Here is a 22,059-nt window from a genome sequence, read left to right as displayed (position 1 = left end):
GCTTCCCCCACATAGTATAGAATCTGGCCAATATCGGTCCCAGTTTGTGGAAAAAAATAGACCAACAACTTCGCAAGGTTATTGCTACCTCCTTCATACCAAGATCAGCTACATAATTGCCTCCAACTCATTTCTGCAAAAGTAATGGAAGATATCTAATCAAAACAGCATTCTCGGTCTGTTTCCAAAGAATAACAAAAAAGTCCAATTACCCTCCTACACTGCTTGGACAGAAGAATGCTCATTCAAAGCTCTATGATGAAAAAAGAAGCAGAGGAAGGGAATCTGTCTTATTTTGCTATGAGATACTGCATAGAAACAAAAAACAACAAAACTTAATAGCAGCAGGTTCTATTCTTAACTGCTTCTTAATGTTTGTTCTTTTGAAGATTGTGTGGAAGTGTTTCTGACACTTTTGTTAAAACTCTATTACTTTAAAAAACAGTGGTAACTGGCAGCCCTTTTTAAGAAGAGGCACCAGTTCTCCCATGTTACTTTATATGACTGCATTTAAGATCTCTAACTTACGATTGATCTTGTCATTACAGGTTACATTTGAAACAGCGATGTCTCATTCAGTCTAAGATACTGATTTTTCAGAGGCACGCTGTAGTAAGCTGTACTTGAACAAAATTATAAGATATTATCCACCTGCATTAACTGTAGCACATAGCCACTGCACCCCATTAATCCTCCAAGCACGTGGCAATGCCCCGGTCCTCTTGAAGGGACACGCTGCCCCCTAGCTATCTGTGCATTAATCGCACCTCAAGGATCACAATCCTACTACTCAAGGTTAAAAACCAATACTGGCCTGCAGTTTAAGGCACACCAAGGCCTTGACCTTAAAGCAGGAATTATGCAGTACTAATTAAGCCCTCCCTCCCTCCCGGAAAATTTGAGGTTATTTCTATTTTTTATTTTTAAACACTTCGGGAGAAAAAAAATCTCAGATCTACACAACTGGAGATGGTGAGAAGTTAATTTGACTTGAGACTGCCAGGGTGAACAGTACATTTCACCACATAACCTCCACTGCACTGCAGTCCTCGTTGCTTTAAACTTCCCTATCTTTGTCTTCATTCCCTTAGTGCCAGTTAAACTATAGCTTTCAAAAGGAAAAGGCAAAGGCCACCATACAACTATTTGGTTAAACACCACCCTTTCTATACAAAATTTATATTCCTTTTGAAAAAAGTGCTACAGCCCTGTGCTTCTCCCTGAAAGCAATCTCTCCTTCCAGATTAAACACAAGTATCCAAATATGTAACCGCCTAAAATAAAGGGCATTTCAGATATTTAAAGCCACATGAATATTAAGCCTAGACATACGGCAACTGGCAACTCTCTCTTTGCTCTGGCACTAGGTACTATGGTGCTGGAACAATCCTAAAATCCAATGTATTAGCTTCTACTTTACCCATCAATCAAATTTTACATTAACAAACTGGATTGCACTATGACTTTGAATTAACGACAGAGATGGCCCAATTTTTGCAATTATATTTATTCTAGATAAATCAAGGCTTAGATCTTGTTGAAAGCAGCTACATCCATTGATTGTACATAATCTTCAAAAGCTGTTATTCTTTCTTCCAGCATGTCTGTTCCAACTTTATCATCTTCAACAACACACTGAATCTGAAGCTTTTTGATACCATAGCCAACTGGTACTAGCTTGGCTGCAAAACAAACAAAAAAAAAGCATTAAACACTCCTTGCTTGAAAAGTCAAGTCAAAGATATAAGTGGCTGATAGCATTAATCAACAAGTTGATCTGAAAGTTGTGCTTATTTGAATCTTAAACCTTGCTGCTGCCCTAGCAGCTTTCTGACTAACCCCTTTTACATTATCACTCTTGTGAGATTATGCAAAGAAAAACATCAATTTGCTATTTAGTGGGTGCTAGTTCACCAAGCAGCACACATGCCCAGCTCATGGTGCACATGCTCTGCGCAGCATGGCAATTAATTCTCTATTTTAGCTACCTATAGTATCACAGATAGATATACAGCACCCACACACACATGATCACCATTTTCCCCACTTTGAATGTTACTTACAAGACCCCCAGACCAGGCCATCTGCTTGAATGCTTCGAACGCACTCCTCTAATTTGGCCATGTCTGTCTCATCATCCCAAGGTTTCACATCAAGCAAGATTGATGATTTGGCAACAACAGCTGGTTCTGAAGAAAAAAAAGAAACTTCCTATCAACAGCTGGGAAATTTTCAGGAAGCTCAAGAATACACCTGCAAAACTAACTTCACAAGACAAACTTTCCCAGCTTAATAAAAAAAACTTCATAACTCAGGCCTTTTGTACCAACATGCGTTTTTAAGAGTTCTGAAAATATATATCCTGATATTTAAGATGTAGATGCATGTTTTCAAAAAATGCTCTAAAAAGGTAACATAAGCTAACATTGTTTGTTACATAGGAAGTCCTTCTTAGGGGATCTGAGAAGGAGCTTAATACTACGTAACAGTTCATCTTCCACAGAGGGAATACTGCAACTGCTACAATCCCAAACAGTTTCAGACCAGTAACTGTGGAGGAACCTGCATGCAACAGCCTTTCTTTTCAAAGCTAACTATTGATTGACTTTCTTAGACTAGTCAGAGTTCTTATGCAGATGCATTTTATACTACTTTGCATCTGTTTTATTCAAATAAGATCCCAGAGTTCTTTTTGTAGAGAAAAAGCTTAGCTTCTTCATTAAAGATAAACAAAGGTATAATAGACAGGACAAACAGTATGCTATGGTTCAGATTTGCTACAGGAAAGGCTAAGCTCACAGACCATTCAGGTGAAGCAAACTACTTCTGCTTCATTCCAGTGAAGCTTCTCTTTCACAAATACAATTTCTAATCATGCTGTTCAAATTCATAAGGAGGTCAAAGTTATTCAAAGGCATACTTTTGGACTTCTTTGATTCATACTGGGCCAGGCGTTCTTCCCTCAGTTTCTTCGCTTCTTCACTTTCCTGAAACAGAAATACAAAGTCACCAAAAAAAAAAGCGCCAAAGCCCTGGATCTTAAAGCATTATTAGATTGACTGGCATCTACTCAGGAAAAAACAAATCATCACAGCTGTCAGCCGAAAGATGGTGATTTTTGTTTTATTCATCATGTAACCAGTCAAAGCAGACATTTCAACCCATCCTATTTCTTTCTAATGGAGAGTTTTTATGTTACATTCAACAAAGACATTGGAGTTTGGAGATCCTGAACAGTATCTGTTATTAAGGTCACAAACTAAAACAAGTAAGGTAAACGCTTGCCTATCCAGGTGGTTCTTAAATATATATGTATAAAACTAAGTCATCAATACCTCTTCATCATCAGATCCAAAAAGATCAATGTCATCATCATCTTTGCTATCTGTGGCTGCACCTGTTGTGTCTTCAACATCAGCAGGACCATATTTCCCCAAAGCCTTCTTTATTCCTGGCAGACTAAAGGAAAACCGGTAATAAGAACCTATTCAAATATCTGTAGAAATGCTACTTGATTGCCATTCGTAAGCACATTCATAGCAATAACACTGTGATAAGCACAAGAAAAGTTAGTTTTGCTACTTGAAAACACAAAACAATGCTTCTGGAAACACCTTAATTGAAACTACAGCAAATCCTACAAAGATTGCCTATCTAATCACTGATGGATCCCATGTTATTTTGCTGCCCTGTGTGTGTGACTATATGGATAGTAAAAATTTCCATAATGGAATCTGCAATATATTTTGTGTAGCAGGAGTTATCAATTTGTTACCCTAAAAATATTTTCACTTGTTTAAATTAGTAGTAACAGAAAACATGTTGACGGTGCACAAGGGACCAAAATCCCATTAGTTTCCTATTGTTACTGTGAACTGCTGCTATAAATGTCATAAAGTTAAGATTTAATTTTCAGAAATTAACTGAAGTTTCCAGAGTAGACTTTTTGAGGAAACTTTATCATCTCAGTCCTGTCTGGGTTTGAGAGCTCAGCCACCCAACTTCACACCAGCCCCCTCCAGAAGAGGGCTGGGGCACAAAAAGGTGACAGTGTAGCAGTGCTGACACTGCCTATGCTGTACCTTTCCAGAGAGGCCTGCAGTCACCATGGATGTCAATTCAGCACCTTTCACGAACACTAACATCGCTAAAAGAGAGAAGAAATAGCCTTTGCCTTTACAGTCATCATTCTTCACATGTTTTTCTTCATTGTCAATCCTCAATTTAGTGTCACCTTCCAGGATTAGAAGTCTGAACAAATCACCTTCTTCATTTCTGCCTGTTGTCTTCAGCCTTCTCTCACAGCTCCTAATTCTGATCCTACCCTCATGGAGTAGATCACTGCTAAGTAATTTCCAGCTTTCAGCACAGTCACTTGAGAAGGAGACAGCAACAAGACCCAAGCTCTCTTATAAGTTTCTACAGAAACCCTGTAGAATCTGCACAAAGGCAGATTCAGCTTCCTCATCTGTTCCTTGTTTCTGTTGCAAGAGGCTATACAGCAGCAGGGAAAAGCCCCTTCCTCTCTGAGCTCAGAGAGAAAGACAGCAGTACGCATACCAGTTCACACATGTGTTCAGTTTGCAGTTTAAGCATACCTCGCCTTTTGCTTTTCGTAGGACTTAATGTGATTGTACCACCGAAGGGCATGGAACAGCTCTGCAGGAGGCGGGGCACCGACAGCTTCAAAGACCGCTATGTCGGCCTGGGAGGGCACATACCTGCAGGAAGAAGCCGAGGTCAGCCCCGTGCTCAGCGCCCGCAAGGCGCCCTCCACCGAGCACACGGCGGCCCGCGCCCCAGCAGCAGCCCAGCGCCCGCCCACCCGACACGAGGGTTACGCACACGCGTGTCCCAGGGCCACCCCGCCGCTCCCCCGTCAGGCCTCGCCACGGCCCAGCCCGCCTCCCTCCCGCCGCCCCTCACCCTTCGATGTAGCTCTTGTCGGCCAGGAAGTCGTTGAGGACCCGCAGACCGGCAGCGGACTTAAGGTCCCCAAAGCCCATGGCGGCAGCGGCGCCCAACGCCACCCACACCGAAGCCCCGCCGCCGCGCAAAGAGGCCCAGCACTCCCTGCGCTCCCCTTATATAGCGGCTGATCCCTCCGCGGCATTGCACGAACACGTATCCTTCCGCCGGAAAGCGCCGAAATAGTTCCCGGCGGGCTGGGCGCCGCTCAAGCGCAGGGCGTGCTGCAAACTGGGCGACATACGAGCGGAGGTGGATTAGAGTGAGAATTGTAGCGGAACGTGCGGAGCTCAGGAGCCCTGTCAGTACTGGGCCGCTGTTACACCCATCCTCGTCCCACCCTCCCCCCGCTTCGCTGCATCAGCGGAAGTAGCGGCAGTCGGTCGACGAAAGCGGCAGCGGCACAGGCGGAACTTGCCGGAGCGGCGCGTTTGACGGTGGCCGAGAGGGCTCCGCGGGAAGGCGGAAATTGCCGACGGGCGCAGCCTAGCGGAGCGATCCGAAGAGCTCCGTTCCGAAAATTGCCGATCGGCTCGTTCCCGGAGATTGCCGAAGGAGCGGCGGAAAGGGCCGAGGCGGTCGCCATAGGGGCTGTGGCGGACGGGTAAGGCCGAGCCATCTCCGCCGGCCGTCCCGCACCCGCCGGTAACGGGATCGGCTCCTCCTCGAGGTAGGGGCGCTGGGCTGCAGCCGCGGGCCCGGCGCCTTCCTCCCGCCACTCTCGAGGTGCCGCCAGGGGGGCCGGGGCTGCCGGCGTAGCCGCCCGCAAGGTGACCCCTGGCCGCGCGCCTCAGTCGGCGCGTTTGTAGCGTGCCGCGAGGCGTTCCGAGCGCCGCAGCCCCGCGCCGCTTCTCTCCGCAGAACGCCGCACAGCACCATGCTGCGCCTGCCCGCCCTCCGCACGGCCCTCGCAGCGGCCGCGCCGGCCTCCGCACTGCGCGGTAAGTGGTGCCGGCCCGCTGCCGGCGGGAGGTGAGCGGGACCGGAGTCGCGTCGGCGCCGTGAGACGGCGACGGGTGCGGGATCTGCCCGTTCGTGTCCGGCTGCCGGGGAAGGGCTTGTTACGAAAACTTTCCCCTGTCTTTCAGGCCGCACGACTGCCACGGCAGCCGGCAACCAGATCGAGGTGTTTGTGGACGGCCATCCCGTGCTGGTGGACCCCGGAACCACGGTGCTGCAGGTGCGGGCGCCGCACGGCAAGGCTTTACTGCGCTCCTTCGCGGCTCTTTGCGGCGTTTGTGTTCTCGCTTGCAGAAGCCTTTAAAATCTTAAAATTACCGATTGCCTGGGTTTGAAAGGGACCTTAAAGCCCCTCCCTGTTGTGGGTGGCTCTGCCACTCACGTCAGGCTGCCCGCGGCCGGTCCAGCCTGACCTTCTGTGCCTCCGATTTCACGTTGAATCCAATCTGCAAGGCTGAAGTAAGGCGTACAAGAACAGGCTTAAATAAGTTCTGGTTCCAGCTCGGAATGCTATCAGCTATGGCACACTCCGTAGGCTACAAATTCTAGCTCTAGATTCTAGAAGCTGTAGCACCTGTTTACTAGCTTACGCTCATTTTTGCTGCTTTTCAGGCCAAAATGTCAAGTAGATCGTTCTCCGGTCTGATATCTTTTCAAGCAGCCATTTAGTGGGGGTACAGTATAATGAATTAGAACATTGCTGCTCTTTGGATATTGTATGGGAACTGTTGAGTCACGGCCTGAACCACTGATTGAGCTCCTAGGGAAAGGATTGGGTCAGCCCTGGGAGCACAGGTGGAGGCAATTCAGCTGTGTGACAGGAAGGGGGTGGAGCTTGGCTGCACCTCTCTTAGACCTCATTTAAGGGCTGACTCCCATGGGGGAAGGATCTCTTTCTGGAGATCACTCCTTGGTGGAGCTTTCTTCTGTGAACCTGTGCTCTTCCAATATGTCTTCTAATATGGGTAAGCAATTTTTTTTTTTCCTTCCCTAATGGTATACCTTTATATTGTGCTGATAATAAGATATTGTCCTATCTTATTGACCTATCTAATTGTTATAGATACAAGTCACTAATTAATTGATGACTTCTGACTGATGGTACACACACAAATAATTCTGTAGCGTTCTTTGTGTCATCTGAAGCTAGTGCTGTCGTAGAAATCCTGTGATACGGGGGGTGTAGACAAAAAGCAGGTTCATTCATTCTTAGCAAATCTTTTGTCTGACCCATTGTGTTGCCTCTTCAGATACAGTGTAGAAGACTGTTTCTTTAGACTTAAGTTCGTGCTGAGATTGAAGATGGACAGTGCCCCTGTACATTTATGCTGTGTACCAATTTTGTTGGATTTTCTGATGTCATAATGCCCATTCTTTCTTACATGTTTTTCAATCTTTATGTACTTCTCTTCAAATAGTGTCTTCTTTCTTTAGGACTTTATTTCTTGCTTCTGGTGTTCTATCTAATAAACAGACTTCCTCAACCTTTAAAGAAAGAATGAAAGACCAATTCTCAGTTTGTCAGCTAGGCATTGTGTTGGAAAATAATCATATTTATTATTAACAGCCTTTGCATATTGCTGCTTGTTTACAATTTTTAAAACTTATTTCTCTAGAAGCTAAGAGTTTAGTTGAGTTGAAAAGTTGAAAGCTCTGTATTTCTGGGCACTGAAACCACTGCTCTTTGGAGAAAAATTTCAGCTGTCTGTGCTATGTGTTACAAGACCTTACTGAAAGATGTAACTGAAACTTAATTTCCCTTTGTTCTTTATTCTGTGTAGGCCTGTGAGAAGGCTGGAGTTCAGATACCGCGGTTTTGTTACCATGACCGTCTCTCCGTTGCTGGAAACTGTAGGATGTGTCTTGTGGAAATAGAGAAAGCTCCAAAGGTACTGTGTATGTTCTGTAAGAAGTACAGTTTTTGCTTTGTACTTGTTTTGTACAATCTTAAGCACAGGAATTACTGTAATTCAGCTGCTTCAAGCAGGTTTTTCCCTTTCCCCACTTTTAAGTTAATCTCTATGTTATATATGCATGAAGGCCAAGTTATGCTGAGCTGCTGTGGTTGTCTATTTTTAGACCTGTGAGCGGTCACTCCTTTTCTTATGTATTATCGTGCTGTGAGATGAGCATTTGATAGCTGTGTATTTTCAGATATGTTCTTATGTAATTCAAGCTTCACCTGCAGATTTTCAGTTGATAGCACACAAGCAGAACACTTGGACTCAGCCATAGGATTAGCACTTGCGCTAGTTTGCTCTAGCTAAGGACTGTAGTTACCACTTTGTATTTTAGTGCATTGTGTACTATTGAAGTTCACTGTAAAATAGTAATTAACTCAGATTGAATTCTGCCTTCAGCAGTATTGTTCTACCAATCACAGAATCACCCGGGTTGGAAGGGACCTCAAGGATCATGTAGTTCCAACCCCCCACCACCACCAAGTCCAGTTAGATACTTAAGGCATTCTTTTGGAGTTTTGGATTGGGTACTTAAATAAACATTTATGTACTCCTATGAAACTCCCTAGCTCACGTCAGCTTGAATTCAACAGTTTGAGCTTTGAATCTCCAGTAGTACTGCATCATTACAGGTTGAAATTATGATCTGTATCATAATGTGAGTGGAAGGTAGGAAGGATTTATTTTCTGAGGAGGAGTTTTTGATAATTTTGCATTCATCTTGTGAAGAGTTTTATTCCATGACTCTTGGGAAATGTTGTGTCCAAATAAGTGCCCAGTAGCTAAATGATACATGCTTTCAACTTCAGTGCTAGAAGATTTTGAAATAATTAACCTCAATTATCTAACTTTTTTTTTTTTACAGCAAGTTATTAATAACTAATATTAAATTAGTGACTTCTAGTGACACTACTGGTTAGGTTTCCTTTTTTCTTTTTTAGTGCAGATACCTTTTTATTTCTGTAATGTGTTAAATTAATAACAGGTGCCTATGTCAGAATTCGGGGAGGGAGACTGGGATTTATGTCAATACTGAGAAGAAATATGTTGTGCTCATGCTTGCTGTTTATGATGATTGCAGCCAGTAGCTGCTTGTGCCATGCCAGTTATGAAGGGCTGGAACATTCTGACAAATTCTGAGAAGTCCAGGAAAGCAAGGTACCTTTGTTTTAGTCTCCTGTGGCTGATTACTTGTACTGTCTGCTAACGGGTATGGAGTGAACATTAACTGTATTCCTGAATCCAACAGAGAGGGTGTAATGGAATTCCTGCTGGCAAATCACCCACTGGACTGTCCTATCTGTGATCAGGGTGGAGAATGTGATCTACAGGTACAGCATTCATTTAAATAGTGTAGACATGTATTAATGTCTTGCCTTAGGTGACACTGTGCTGTCCAGCAGTCTGGATACATATATTTTTTCATTGTCTGTTCTAGGATCAATCAATGATGTTTGGCAGTGATAGGAGTAGATTTAGAGAGGGAAAACGTGCTGTTGAGGACAAGAACATTGGCCCATTAGTCAAAACAATCATGACTCGGTGTATACAGTGCACTCGATGTATCAGGTAATGTCCTTTATTTTTCACTGGAGAGAGTACTTCAGCAGCAATATCTATATAAACTTGTTACTTGTAAAAGAAATGTGAGAGGCAGCCAACATTTCTTTTTCCCTTTTCTAATTGTACTTAAGAACTCTTTCTGGAAGGGACTGATGGCTGTTTTCCCAGAGCTGCCAGACAGCTGTCAAAGGAAGCAGAGAGAGATGGCCAGAATGGAGTGAAGTTGGCACTCTGTTAGACAGAGCTGGTGACTTCCTTGGCCAGAACTGCAAGATTGATTTATTCTTGACAGCCTCTGGTAGCTGTATTTATGCTGTTCCTTGGTTCTGAGATGCAGTACTGGCTTGAGCCAGATGGAAAAAGAATACAACATATCTGTCTACTTCTAGAAAGAAGTTCTTAGGTACAGCTAATCTTAGACTTGAACTCTGAAGTTCAGTGACCGCTAAACCACTGTACTGTGGTGTTTTGATTTAACTACACCTAATTTTTGTGGCCCCATCTAAATGAGTTTCAACATATGTACAGTCCTGCATGAAATGAATGTATCAAGGTAGTAGTTCTGTCTTGAGGTAGGTGAACAAAGGCTAACATTCGTATTCGGAAAGAGTTGAAAAAAATGTGCTGTGTTGCTGTTAAGCATTCCAAATCTGTTTTTCAATCTTATTGTGTCTACCAGATTTGCTAGTGAGGTCGCAGGTGTAGATGACTTGGGAACAACTGGAAGAGGAAATGACATGCAAGTTGGTACCTATGTTGAAAAGATGTTCATGTCTGAGTTATCAGGGAATATTATTGACATCTGCCCCGTTGGTGCACTTACCTCCAAGCCTTATGCCTTTACTGCACGCCCATGGGAGACAAGGTGTGTCTTAGCTCACTGTGCAACTTCCTCTGTTTTTCCTATTATGCTTTATCTGACAATATGCCCTCATCCAGATCAAAGGATTTTTTCTGATTTTCTTATTGTAGAACCCTTAGTAGACTAAATCTAATATTCTATTGCTGACTCAGAAATCTTTCAAGAAAAGGAAAAATGCCAGAGTTTCTGGGTATAGTTGACAAACTATACTTATTTGTAACTTTTTAGATTATGCTCATAATCTTTGAGATTATACTTATTAGAAAAATGTGTATGAAGAAAAATTGAAACTAATTAAATTCAAATTATTTAAAGTATCTTTTTAAAGATATCTCTTTACTGTAAATCTGAAGCTTACCCTATAGCTCTTGATTATTTTTTAATATTATGCAATTACCTGCTGTTAGTCTTTAGGAAACTGCAAATGCTTGTTTATTCTGCTGAACAGGAAGGTAGAGTCCATTGATGTTCTTGATGCAGTTGGAAGCAACATTGTAGTGAGCACAAGGACTGGAGAAGTGATGAGAATATTGCCAAGGCTGCATGAAGATATCAATGAGGAATGGATATCTGACAAAACAAGGTGTGTGGGAGGTATTTGCACACACGCATTTATGCACTCATAGGCACACTTAAAAACCAGAAACCTGCACAGTAACTCTGACTCCTGATTTTTGCTGTTACTATTGGAAAGATACGATGAAGGGTAATTGGTAAAACATATTGCTGATAACCAAAGCTATTGGGTTTGTGGTATTTTCATTTTTGTGGTGTTTCCTTTTTTTCTTTTTGCATGGTTTGGAGAATAATTGGAAAATCTAATAATTGCACAGCTTTTAAAAATATAGTCTTACAAAGTATTCAGTATACACAACTGTCTTTGCTCTTCACTAACATCAGTGTTTTTGCTCAGGTTTGCATATGATGGTCTGAAGCGTCAGAGGCTGACTCAGCCCATGATCAAAAATGAGAAAGGACTCTTTGTTTATGCTTCATGGGAGGATGTGTTAACTCGTGTTGCTGGTGTGGTAAGAGCAATGTTCAGTATGTATAGCATGTAAAATTAATTCCTAGGGCTGGACAAGTTAAAGTGATTAATAGGGAAAGAGCTATATAGGAAAGGATGTTTTTCTCTAAGGTTAGTGGGGAGAATTTGCCTTCTATTGTACTTCCACTTAAATCTCTTCTGAATATGATTCAGTATTTTGTGGATTAGATGACCTGAAGAATTTTGCCTTATCATGATTTCAAGAATATACAGGCAGTGCGTAATTTGGGGCCTTTCAATAGCAAACTAAACTACTTCAGAATCCCAAGAGGAAGTGCTTTTCTTAAATCACTCCGATCTGTCTGAACCTTTAAATTTACTGAAATTGTGCTATCAACACTTCTGCCACTGGAGCCATTAATTCTGTATTACCTTTATCTGAATTGTGCTTGCCTCATTGCTCTCTGTGTGCAGTGATTGATTCTGGTGCTCAAATGAAGTGCTGCATGACTGCTTTGGATTTTGATTAAAATTTTATGTGGGTTGAAGTAGAATTGAATAACTGTAATTGAACTTTCCTTGGGGATGTTTCACCCTGTGGTACAGTAGCAGGATTTGTTATGAAAGTCATTGCTTCTCAGATAATGCCTGTGGATTAAGTTTATCAGAGCTTGTCCAATGGAAGTTTGTTTTCTGTCTGTGCTATAGCTTCACTAAAATATAAGCATGAAGTAGTCTTCCTCACCACACCGAATAAAAATCAATCGATACGGTAATTCAAATGAGAGACCCCTGCATAGAGCTGTTCTTTGCTTCCATTGCAAGGTCTGAAGGAGTTGGAATGGCTGCCTTGCGGAAGTCTCGTACTGATTTTTGTGTTCCTCCAGGCTAGCAGACTGCCTGTCTTTGGCTCGTTCTAATGTAACACATTTACCTGGCCCCGAAGGGAACTCAATTCTGTGGTTTCTTTTGCTTATGTTTATATTTTCTGTCCCTCCAGCTAAAGGCTGTCCAGGGTAAGGATGTAGCAGCAATTGTAGGAGGACTGGTGGATGCGGAAGCACTAATAGCTCTAAAAGACTTGCTGAATAGAGTAAATTGCGATATGCTCTGCACTGAAGAGATCTTTCCTACTACTGGAGCTGGGTAAGAATCCAGGCAAAGTTCATAATTATTTTGTTAATAAACTCTCCAGTCTGTGAATCATTTTATGGTAAGAATCTGAGATGACCAAGGGTAGTAATTACTGATGTGTTAGCAGGTTTTGTTTATAGAGAGTATTGATTGTGAGCAGAGGCAGAAGTCTCCACTACAGCAAGGTTTGTGTCCAGCTTCACACTTACTGAGTCTGCTGCAGTTTGACAGCGAGCTACTGAGAGTTAGTTTTGTATTTTGTTGTAAGCTTTGTAACTCAATCATTCTATTTAATTGTCTGTGTTGTAGTTCTTCTCATGCTGTTTCTGACACTTAGGAAAACTGCTGATTCTATTTGGATTAGTAATTCAGAATAAAAAGCATCTTTTGCTGAGATTAAAAAATATATTTGGGGCATTTAGTATTGTTTTCACACTTATTTCTTCACTCCTTCCCTAGATGTTCACTGCCTTGCTTCTTTCTTTTTTTGTCACTGTTATAGCACAGATTTACGCTCTAACTACCTGCTTAATACCAAGATTGCTGGAGTGGAGGAGGCAGATGTCCTGCTTCTGGTTGGCACCAATCCACGCTTTGAGGCACCGCTTTTTAATGCTAGAATTCGGAAGAGGTTTGTATCCCTTGGTGGTGAACAAGCATGCAAATGCATCTGGATTTGGCTCAGTGCTCCACTAGAGCTGCAGGCAGTAAGTTGAAGGCACTCATCCAGGTGGACCTGGTGGATTTAGTTCACCCTTTACTAAGAGGGGTTGTGTTGACAAGGGGTGTCTCTCCTTCCTGCAGTGTACAGTTGTGTTTTGTTCATTCTCACTTTGATGTTTTAAAGACATTCATATGCTCATTTATTACTTTCTTATGTAACACAGACACCTCAGACTTTGTTTAAAGTTGCTTGTTAAAGCATAATTCTTTAAAGAATAATTTTCAGCATCGGTTTGCTCCTTCTTATATCTGTTTTAACAAACTAGGCTTTCTGATTAGTAACAGGAATTCAAATGTCATGTTTTCTTTGACAAGCAGTGGAGCTATTTCTTTTGAACATTGCTAATTCATTTTTAACAAGATGCATCAGCGGGTGATAACTGAAGTTTATAAAGCCCCTTCCTACCTTATGGTTGGAGATTTTCTAAAGTGCATCATTTGAAACAGTGACAACCTTCAAAATGTTGAGATGAAAAGAAAAATGCAGTTAAATTTATGGAACGTTTATTTCTTGGAAGACTGCTGTGAGGAACTGCAAAGAAAAAAAAAAATTCTAACCAGCAACATTTTTCTTTGTATCAAATAAGCAAGTGGATTTCTAAAACTGTCCATTTCAGAACTCTTTACTGTGAATATTCTAATCTCAATTCTGAGGTAACCAAGAGTTAAGCACAAGAATAATTTTAATATTAGTGGTAGATGAGTTTTTTTCCATTTTCTTTGCTTGTTTTTCCCTAACACTATAAAAGATGCCTTAAAGGTACAGCACCTCATTTTGTGCATGGTTTTATTTGCCATTAAATTGGCAACAGTTTGAATGGAGAACTGAGATCTGAACTTCTTTCATAAGGAGTGCTGCTGCATTAATCCCAGAACGCATATGGAGAAATGGCTCTAAAAACCATGAGCTTGCCCAAAATAATAATGTTATGCCACATTTTAATAAAACAGTGATTGATATTTAAGCTGCTTTTAAAGAATTTGCATCCTATTTTGAGAAATTATATCAGTGGGTTTGGTTGACTAAAATCCTTTATTTCTTTTGTGTGACATTTGCTGTGTTTTCAGCTGGCTTCACAATGACTTGCATGTGGCCCTCGTTGGCTCTGCTGTGAATTTGACGTACACGTATGATCATCTGGGAGAATCCCCACAGATACTCCAGGACATTGCTTCTGGGAAACATGCATTCTGCAAGGTACACACTGCTTCTGAATCTATTAAAAGTTCAGATACATTGAATAACAGTCTGGATTCCTCACAGAGACAGATATGATTAGAAGTACTGTGTATAGGGTTATTAGCATTTAATTAACTGCAGAGATGAGATAGTGATTGGTGTGCACTAAGCATGTGTGAACTGTTTAATATGTCAAGTAAAAACTTTCCGGTGCAGGAAACTCCTGAAATATTTCTTGATGTGAAACAGGCTGTATCAGCCACTGCTGTTTCCATTTATGAGTCTGGAGTATAGTTCTGTGCTAACAGGGTACCTACTGTCATCATTTCTCTTGTAATAGTTTTGTTTAGTAATAAAGACTATTTCAGAACTGTAGTTTTTGCATGGAAGGCTTACATTGAAATTATGCTATCTGTTACTTTATCTAAGTAACAGATAGTTAAGAATAGTCATCAGAACCTTGGAATTCATGTCTTCATCCTCACACAGGTCCTCGACCAAGCTAAAAAGCCAATGGTGGTGGTAGGAAGTGCAGCACTGCAGCGCAACGATGGAGCAGCTATCCATGCTGCAGTTTCCACCATTGCACAAAATGCCAGGACTAAGAGCGGTGTTGGTTCTGATTGGAAAGTTATGAACATCCTTCACAGGTTTGCTTTGAAGCTTTTTAGGGGGCTGTTTTCATTCACTTAACTCAAAACTTTGAGTTAAGATAACTCAAAGTTATCTTAACACATGCACACAAATTTATTTGTGTGTATTCAAATGCTTTATCAGGTTAGAACCTGCAGGGAATGTAACCAGCAGAAGCATAAATAAAAATCAGTTTCTTGACTTGGCAAACTTCTCAAGCTTTTCTCAAGATTATATTAGATTTCTTATTCTGCTATCTTTAACTATGGAATTTAATGTGTAAATTTAGAGAGACAAAACACAAAGAGCTTAATGTACCAAAGTGCCAAGTAAAAGGCAGGGCAGACCATTGTTACTTGCTAAATGATGGCTTCTTATCTCAATAAGGAAAACCAGAATTGTGAACTTATATAAACAACATGGCCTCTTATTTCTTTACTGTGCAAGTTCATAATTGAGTGGTGTATGTACCTTAACGCTTTTCACCTCAGTGCTATTATTAATTCAATGGGCAGGCTTCCCATGTGGAAGTCCTTCCCCACTCCATTCTAAAACTGACTGTCATGCTGACAACTTCTGTAAAGGAAAAATGATTTCAGCAAATGCAGTTGCTCTCAGATTCAGAGATGCAGTGAAGTCCTTCTATCAAATATTCCTTAGCAAGAGCAAGGAAGCTCTCAAGGAAGCTGAAATGTAAAACCCTACTGTTGAAACTCAAACTTCTAATGCCAAAATGAATCATTTTGCATGAAAGGAGAAATTAACATTTTATAACAGTAACACTGAAAGATGTGTACTCTACTGAGAGAATTCTAAATATATCCATGAACATGGCACCTGACTATGTAGGATTATGGAAAAGTAAATGCTGCAAAATAGGAGTGACAGCTTCATTTTAAGAATGTGGTGTGTGTGTGTGTGTGTGTGTGTGAATAAGTGAGTAGTGATGTAGTGGTGGTCTTAACAATTAAAATGATTCAATGTGGCTCGTGGTAATCTTTCATCTGCCCTGTGGAGAAAGTCCTGCTAAGGAAAGGTCATTGCTGAAATGTCATGCAGAACACCACAGTTCACAAGGTAGCTCTCCACCACTAGGCCCTGAACTGCATTGTCTGCCTTTATTCTGCCATCCCATCTTAAGTAAGCGGGATTCATTAGGAAGAGTTGAATTGGCATCAGTCAGTCAAAAGGCAAAACCAACCTAGAATTGTCAGCTACTTTCTCAAAATTCACAGCTGTGTTTATGCTTCAATTTTGTCTTGTTAGAGATGTAGCAGTCCAAAATATTTGCTCAAAAAAAAAAAAATTAATCCTGTTCTGATGAGAAAATTCTGAAATAACTTGCAGTCATGTTTGTTCCTGCAGGGTTGCAAGCCAGGTAGCTGCTTTGGATCTGGGTTTCAAGCCAGGAGTGGAGGCAATTAGGAAAAATCCTCCCAAAGTATTGTATCTCTTGGGAGCAGATTCTGGTTGTATAACACGTCAGGATTTGCCAAAGGATTGCTTTATCATCTATCAAGGTAATTAGTACATGTAAATTTAGGAGTGTTGTCAGCTAAAAGCTGGAGAGAGAGCCTACACAGTGTCATACTCTTAGAAATGTATCTGACCCTTTAAGTTATAGCCTTTGTTTTCTGCCAAGAAATGAAACTTCCAAACATGCAACTGACAGACTGGTTTTCTATTTCTTAACTAGAAATAAGAAATCATTGATGACTAATAGGGGAATATAAACCAGTTTGACAGTGTGCAGCTTAGTTTCAGACCTCGCAGAAAGATGTTGGTTCCCAGCTGTTCTGTCATATCAAAACGCGGTCTTACCTTAATTCACTAAGCTCCTTGTTCCAGGAGTTCTACTAAGCTGACTGGCTATAGAGGCTGAATCACTATTTTCTACTGCTTGCAGGCTCTTATCACCAAAGTGATGGGCTCAAAGTGAGGTCAGATAAGACCTCAGAAAAGTCAGCAAAATATGCTTTGTGTCACTGATTAAGTGAACCTCAAACTTTTTTCCTTTTGGGAACACAGAAATTCTATATTGCTTTAGTAAAGTATTCCACTTTGTCTTATTTTGCTGTTTACTGTTTTTATTTTTTTTGTCTACCTATTTAGGACATCACGGGGATGTGGGAGCTCCCATGGCTGATGTTATTCTCCCAGGAGCAGCATATACAGAGAAGGCAGCAACATATGTGAATACTGAAGGTAGGGCCCAGCAAACAAGAGTAGCAGTAACACCTCCTGGGATGGCAAGGGAAGACTGGAAAATCATTAGAGCTATCTCTGAGGTAATGTTTCCACTATAAATTGCTTCTAGTAGAAGTATAGCAAGTGGTTAAGTTCCTTTGCTACTGAGAAGTGTTTCCAAAATGGTATATTTCTAGGGAAATGTATGCTTGTAGTCTTATGTGTTTTGTATTGAATCCTTTCATTATTGTGTGAGCTGAACAATGCTGTTTACCTTTCATGGCTAGAACTAATGTTGTAGCTGCTGTATGCTATTGGAATGTATACTGGATGAAGCTTTATCTGGAATTTCTGCTGGTCTTCCTGATGTGCTTTAGAGCAAACTGATGGGAGAATACAATTGGTTGCTTTTAGAAAGAAAACAATGCTTGGGACGTGATCTGGTATCAGGAAAGACACAAACACGTGTACAAGTCACTAGAAGTGATGCATTGATAATATCAATTTCTATCACATTTGGTAGGAAACAAGGGAAAGTACAAGCAAGGTTATATATATACACACACAAAAATATTGTCTTTTTCCTGATTTTTAATTTTTTTCTCTTTTACCATGAAGTAGTTTTAACTGTCTGTATCAAATCTCAACAGAGTACTGTGATTGCTGTAAAGGCTTCAGTCTGTATGTTAGAGCTGCCAGTGTTTTCCGGAGCATAGTTTTCCTGATTTTTGTTTTTAAGTGTGCTGATGGCTTGGTAATTAAAGTACTGTGTATTGAACATGTGGATTTGATGGCATCTCTTTCTGTGAATCCCTCAGCTGGCTGGTTTGACCTTGCCTTATGAGAACCTTGATGAAATACGGAAGCGTTTAGAAGAAGTATCTCCTAACCTGGTCCGATACGATGATGTGGAAGAGGCTAACTACTTCAAGCAGGCAAATGAATTATCAAAGGTAAGCAAAACACTTAAGCATGGTTTAATGCTGTTACACAGGTGAATGCTTTTTAAGAAAACGAGCCAACTTCATACACAGTACTGCGAGTATAACTAGATCTACACTGAACAGTGAATGCAGCAGTGAATGCAGATTTCACAACAGAAATACTTTGGTACCAAGTTCCTATCATAAAGCTGCTTAATTTCATTTTTCTTCCTTTCTTGCCACAGTTAGTAAAGCAGCAGCTTCTTGCTGATCCTCTTGTTCCACCTCAGCTCACAATAAAAGACTTCTACATGACAGGTACGTAGAGGATGACTTTCCCATTCTGAAACCTGCGATACATCTTACTTAGCTTTACAGGATGGTTTTTATGAGGTGCTTAAAGCTTTCCACCAATTTATGTTGAATTTGACTCTTCCTTCATAACTTTCTCATAAGATGACTTGGCATTTGCACAAAGAGTAGGGCATTTGTCTTTCTCATCTTTGTATGCACTCCTGTACTACATATTTTTATATTGGCTGTGTAAATCTGCATATGCTGGAAAAATTAATAGTTTATATATTAGTGTGGTTTTATCTGTCTCTTTCTGCAGATTCCATCAGTAGAGCATCCCAGACAATGGCCAAGTGTGTGAAAGCTGTTGTTGAAGGTGCTCATACAGTGGAAGAGACGGCCAGCTGCTAGTTGCTGATCAGACTGCTACCACTTTCATCCAAGTATTTGTTGCAGTTAATAGCTGTGACCAATACCTTTTTCTTCCCAGAAGCTATTTGCTAGGCAGTGGCATTTCTTTCTTCATTCACATTTTCATCAGTTCACATGCTCCCATAATATAGGACTCTTGTGGCTGGAGAGAACACGCAGCATTCAACTTGCTGTACCTAGAGGCTGCATACATGATGATTGTATACAAATAAATCATAATATTAAACAAGCCATTACCCATGTAATTTATAAAGCTCACGCTTCTTGTATGAAATCTCAGTAAGCAACTCAGCCACAGCAGAAGTTTTGATTTGCCAAGAACAATTTTTTAGTAGCCTGAACACTAGATTGTAACCTTCCAGAGCATCTAGGTATTTTAAACACTGAGGATGTGAAGGCTCTACTTTGGTCTTGCACTTTCAGAGCAAGTTGTCTCTCTTTCCAGTTAAATGTACCTGGTTTGTATCAGTATTTACCTACCACTCCTAGATATTTTGATGTGTTTCTCCATTTTGTTGGCAGTTGAGAAAACTACTCAAGGGAAGAAATATTTTTATGTTAAGAGAAAGCAGTTTATACACAGCTTTGAAATGTTTAACTTTTTAAAACTTAGCAAAATATAATAGGCCTTCAGCTGTATCAATACAAGAACAAAATCTCACTATAGTTCCTCTGTGCACTGATGGTTTTATGGCAAAGTGAAAGAGGAGACTGGGGTTTCATTTTTAAAGCTTTGCAATGACTTTAGAACAGTGAGAATTCAGTGCCACAGAATGTTGGATAATGTAAGTTTAGAAGAAGGCTAGGTACCCCAGCAATAAGGTACTAGAGTAATAAGGTATAGAGGAATCCTTCCAGGAACCATGCAGATTGAAGCACTGCTACAAGGTCATTACTTCCATAGTAATCATAGTTTCTAGTAATCCATACATCATAGTTTCTTTTGGAAGGAAAACCTGTGTTTTTTTCCAGGGTGGAATAATACTGAATAGAATACTGGTGGAATAATACAGGGTGGAATACTTCATATGAATGCTGCTCTAGAATTCTTAACTTTCTAAAAGCTCTTTCTTTTATCTTTGACATCTTTCAGTAACAATCAAGTAGCATTTTAAAGGTTCTCTTCCTCCTGCCAAGGAAGAAATCTCTTCCTGGTTTCCTCAGCTTCACCCAGTCTGCCTTATCCTAACCAAGCGACTCTTAAACACAGGATGTTGCTCAACCCAGCCTGCTATTCTCCAGTTACCAACAGTTCTCTTGGTGGTACAAACTAACTATTCATGCAAAGATACTGTGCACATTAAGCAAACATCTGCAAGTACTGCAGTCTATTTCTAATGTGGCAGTTAACAGGTATGTCCATACATGTCACTAAATGCAGCATAAAACCTTCCTCTGTCCTTGTGGAATGTTACTTCTTTAGGGAGGAAAAAGGAGGATGCGGCAGGGACAGCAGAAGAAGAATGTGTATAACAGCATATGCCCAAAGCAAGACAGCTGGTTCTTTCTGTAAGTGGTGGTTCAAAAGAGAAAGGTTTACTGAATACAGGATTCAGTAAAATATCTGGTTCTTGTGTTCCTTGGATTAATTCCTTTCCCCCCCCCTTCCAAATCCATATTGTACATATGTATAAGAATAATTTCAGTTGTGCAGCAACTCAGCCATTTCTTCATTTCAGGATTTATAAAGGCTAAAAAAAATCAACAGCTATTTCTTTCATAAATAACATCATTATTTAACTCTGGGAGCACAGGCACGTTATTATTACTTTTGAAAGTACTGTATCCTTCAGTTAGTGTGTATATAGGAGAGACTTATTTTAAAAAGGTAATTAGTACATGAGGTGTTGCTGTCCTGTTTCTGCCCTCTCCCCCTGCCACTTAAGTAATCACTAAGTAGAGAACTTTTTAGACAAATTTGATAATAGCAACAAGGCTCTATGAATTTGACTATTGGAAACTAGGTAATAAATCTAAATGGGCATGCTTATCATCTGAGTTCGTAGTTCATAAGCCCATACTGCTTTTGCTTGCTGTGCTTGCTGGGCAGACTGTAGATGTGTGGACTTCTGTCCAGGTACAGATAAAAAGATAAGTAGGGGTCCACACAGAAGTGGAGATGATGTAGGCTGAGCAAAGAAGGAGGTGAGTGCTGAGGGAGATCAGTTCCCAAATGCAGCCCTGATCATACCCAATGGACAGCTGATACTTTCTCATTTACTGCAGGACCTGTTACAGAACAGTAACCTTCATCTTGCTTTTTCCTGTACTCTCCTGCATAGATATCAAGAGAAAGAATCTGTTGAGCAGAAGTTCAGTCACTAAGCATTCTTTTCTCTTAATACAGTACTATGTGAAATAAGCTCTTAAATATGCCTTAAATTAAGCCATGCTTTTATGTAGCCTTGTCTTCAGCAGAAGGTTGTGGAGAAACAGAAAACATTGTGTTGATTCAAGGTAAAGCCTTACTGAACACTTGTCTTTTGGAACAAGTTTAGGCAAAGTTAGCACCAGCAATCAGATTAAAGAGGATCAAACTGTCCTCTTTTCCCATCTCCTGTCAAAACAGTGCAGACACTCTTTAGACTTAAGTTTTTAAATTGTGATTTAAAAAAAAAAAAATTCCCTACTCAATATCCACTTACCCTAAAGCACTGGCAGCCCATGTTCCACAGGACACTCTAAATCCTGGCAACTTAGTGAGATTCTTTGATTTAAAAAAAAAAAAATACTAATAATAATCAGGCAAAAAGGTCCCAAATGGAAAGTCAAGTCAAACTGAGATGTGCTTTCAGCAAGACTTTATTTAAAAAAAAAAAAAAAAAGTTCTAAGTGTCTCATTTTAACATGTATTTTGAAGTATAGCTCATGGTAGAGAAGGAAGTGTGCGGTATTTCCCCAGACAGTGAAAATCTGGGATCAGTACCCAAATGTTGTGCTTTTTATTTCTGTGCTACCCATCTTGGGACCTTTTTTGAAGCACATTGTGCAGGACACTGTCAGAAATCTGAGAGATCACTGATTTGCTCTAGAGTTGGAGTTATCTTTCTAATTTGTAGTGATGACCAAGATCCACTGTAACCTGAATGCAGATGAGCAACTGAAACTAAGTCTGGTAATAAAGTGTGTAGCTTCTCAATAGCCGCGATTACAGTTAATAAAATATCAATAGGCTCAAGTGGCTAGATAAGGAAAAGGGCAATAGCATACTTGCAATTAACAATGGCCTCATTAGTAAAATAGGACTGTAT

General features: G+C 40.7%; 2 protein-coding genes and 2 non-coding genes across 5 annotated transcripts; 1 reads left to right on the top strand and 3 right to left on the bottom strand.

The window, feature by feature from the left end:
* Positions 1–1,491: 1,491 nt before the first annotated feature.
* Positions 1,492–5,069, bottom strand: EEF1B2 (eukaryotic translation elongation factor 1 beta 2). Its single transcript, XM_052674746.1, has 6 exons — positions 4,927–5,069; positions 4,599–4,721; positions 3,336–3,459; positions 2,921–2,987; positions 2,064–2,189; positions 1,492–1,682 (listed from the first exon to the last, which is right to left on the bottom strand). Exons 1-6 carry the CDS (start codon positions 5,004–5,006, stop codon positions 1,528–1,530), a joined length of 675 nt encoding a protein of 224 aa, XP_052530706.1. The 5' UTR covers positions 5,007–5,069; the 3' UTR covers positions 1,492–1,527.
* On the bottom strand, positions 2,425–2,558 carry LOC128077380 (small nucleolar RNA SNORA41). The gene has a single exon (XR_008204955.1). It is a non-coding gene; the product is annotated as a small nucleolar RNA SNORA41 (small nucleolar RNA).
* LOC128077377 (small nucleolar RNA SNORD51) lies at positions 3,064–3,142 on the bottom strand. Its single transcript, XR_008204952.1, has one exon. It is a non-coding gene; the product is annotated as a small nucleolar RNA SNORD51 (small nucleolar RNA).
* A 436-nt stretch (positions 5,070–5,505) lies between the features above and the next one.
* On the top strand, positions 5,506–19,037 carry NDUFS1 (NADH:ubiquinone oxidoreductase core subunit S1). 2 transcript variants are annotated; one of them, XM_052674738.1, is made up of 19 exons: positions 5,506–5,638; positions 5,830–5,909; positions 6,057–6,148; positions 7,710–7,817; positions 8,971–9,047; positions 9,139–9,220; positions 9,328–9,458; positions 10,132–10,317; positions 10,763–10,897; positions 11,228–11,342; positions 12,303–12,448; positions 12,939–13,067; positions 14,228–14,357; positions 14,829–14,989; positions 16,338–16,492; positions 17,085–17,260; positions 17,978–18,112; positions 18,328–18,400; positions 18,696–19,037. In XM_052674738.1, the coding sequence occupies exons 2-19, from the start codon at positions 5,846–5,848 to the stop codon at positions 18,785–18,787; spliced, it is 2,187 nt and encodes a 728-aa protein (XP_052530698.1). In that variant the 5' UTR covers positions 5,506–5,638; positions 5,830–5,845; the 3' UTR covers positions 18,788–19,037. The 2 variants fall into 2 exon arrangements, with proteins under 2 accessions (XP_052530698.1, XP_052530699.1); XM_052674739.1 differs by lacking the exons at positions 5,506–5,638; positions 5,830–5,909; positions 6,057–6,148 and adding an exon at positions 6,797–6,893.
* The last annotated feature ends 3,022 nt before the right edge of the window (positions 19,038–22,059 follow it).

This window comes from Tympanuchus pallidicinctus, unplaced genomic scaffold, assembly GCF_026119805.1.
Source record: "Tympanuchus pallidicinctus isolate F22 unplaced genomic scaffold, pur_lepc_1.0 scaffold15, whole genome shotgun sequence".
NCBI classification, from domain to species: Eukaryota; Metazoa; Chordata; class Aves; order Galliformes; family Phasianidae; genus Tympanuchus; species Tympanuchus pallidicinctus.
Note: the sequence above shows the minus strand (reverse complement) of the source record. Positions and strands in the feature narration are given on the sequence as shown.

Coding starts and splice junctions, on each gene's coding strand:
- EEF1B2 (XM_052674746.1), bottom strand. CDS start 5,006: ATGGGCTTTGGGGACCTTAAGTCCGCTGCCGGTCTGCGGGTCCTCAAC. Junction 3,460..4,598: donor TACGAAAAGCAAAAGGCGAG/GTATGCTTAAAC, acceptor GTTTTCCTTTAG/TCTGCCAGGAATAAAGAAGG. Junction 2,190..2,920: donor TGAATCAAAGAAGTCCAAAA/GTATGCCTTTGA, acceptor TTTTTTCTTCAG/AACCAGCTGTTGTTGCCAAA.
- NDUFS1 (XM_052674738.1), top strand. CDS start 5,846: ATGCTGCGCCTGCCCGCCCTCCGCACGGCCCTCGCAGCGGCCGCGCCG. Junction 10,318..10,762: donor GCACGCCCATGGGAGACAAG/GTGTGTCTTAGC, acceptor TCTGCTGAACAG/GAAGGTAGAGTCCATTGATG. Junction 16,493..17,084: donor TTGCTTTATCATCTATCAAG/GTAATTAGTACA, acceptor CTACCTATTTAG/GACATCACGGGGATGTGGGA.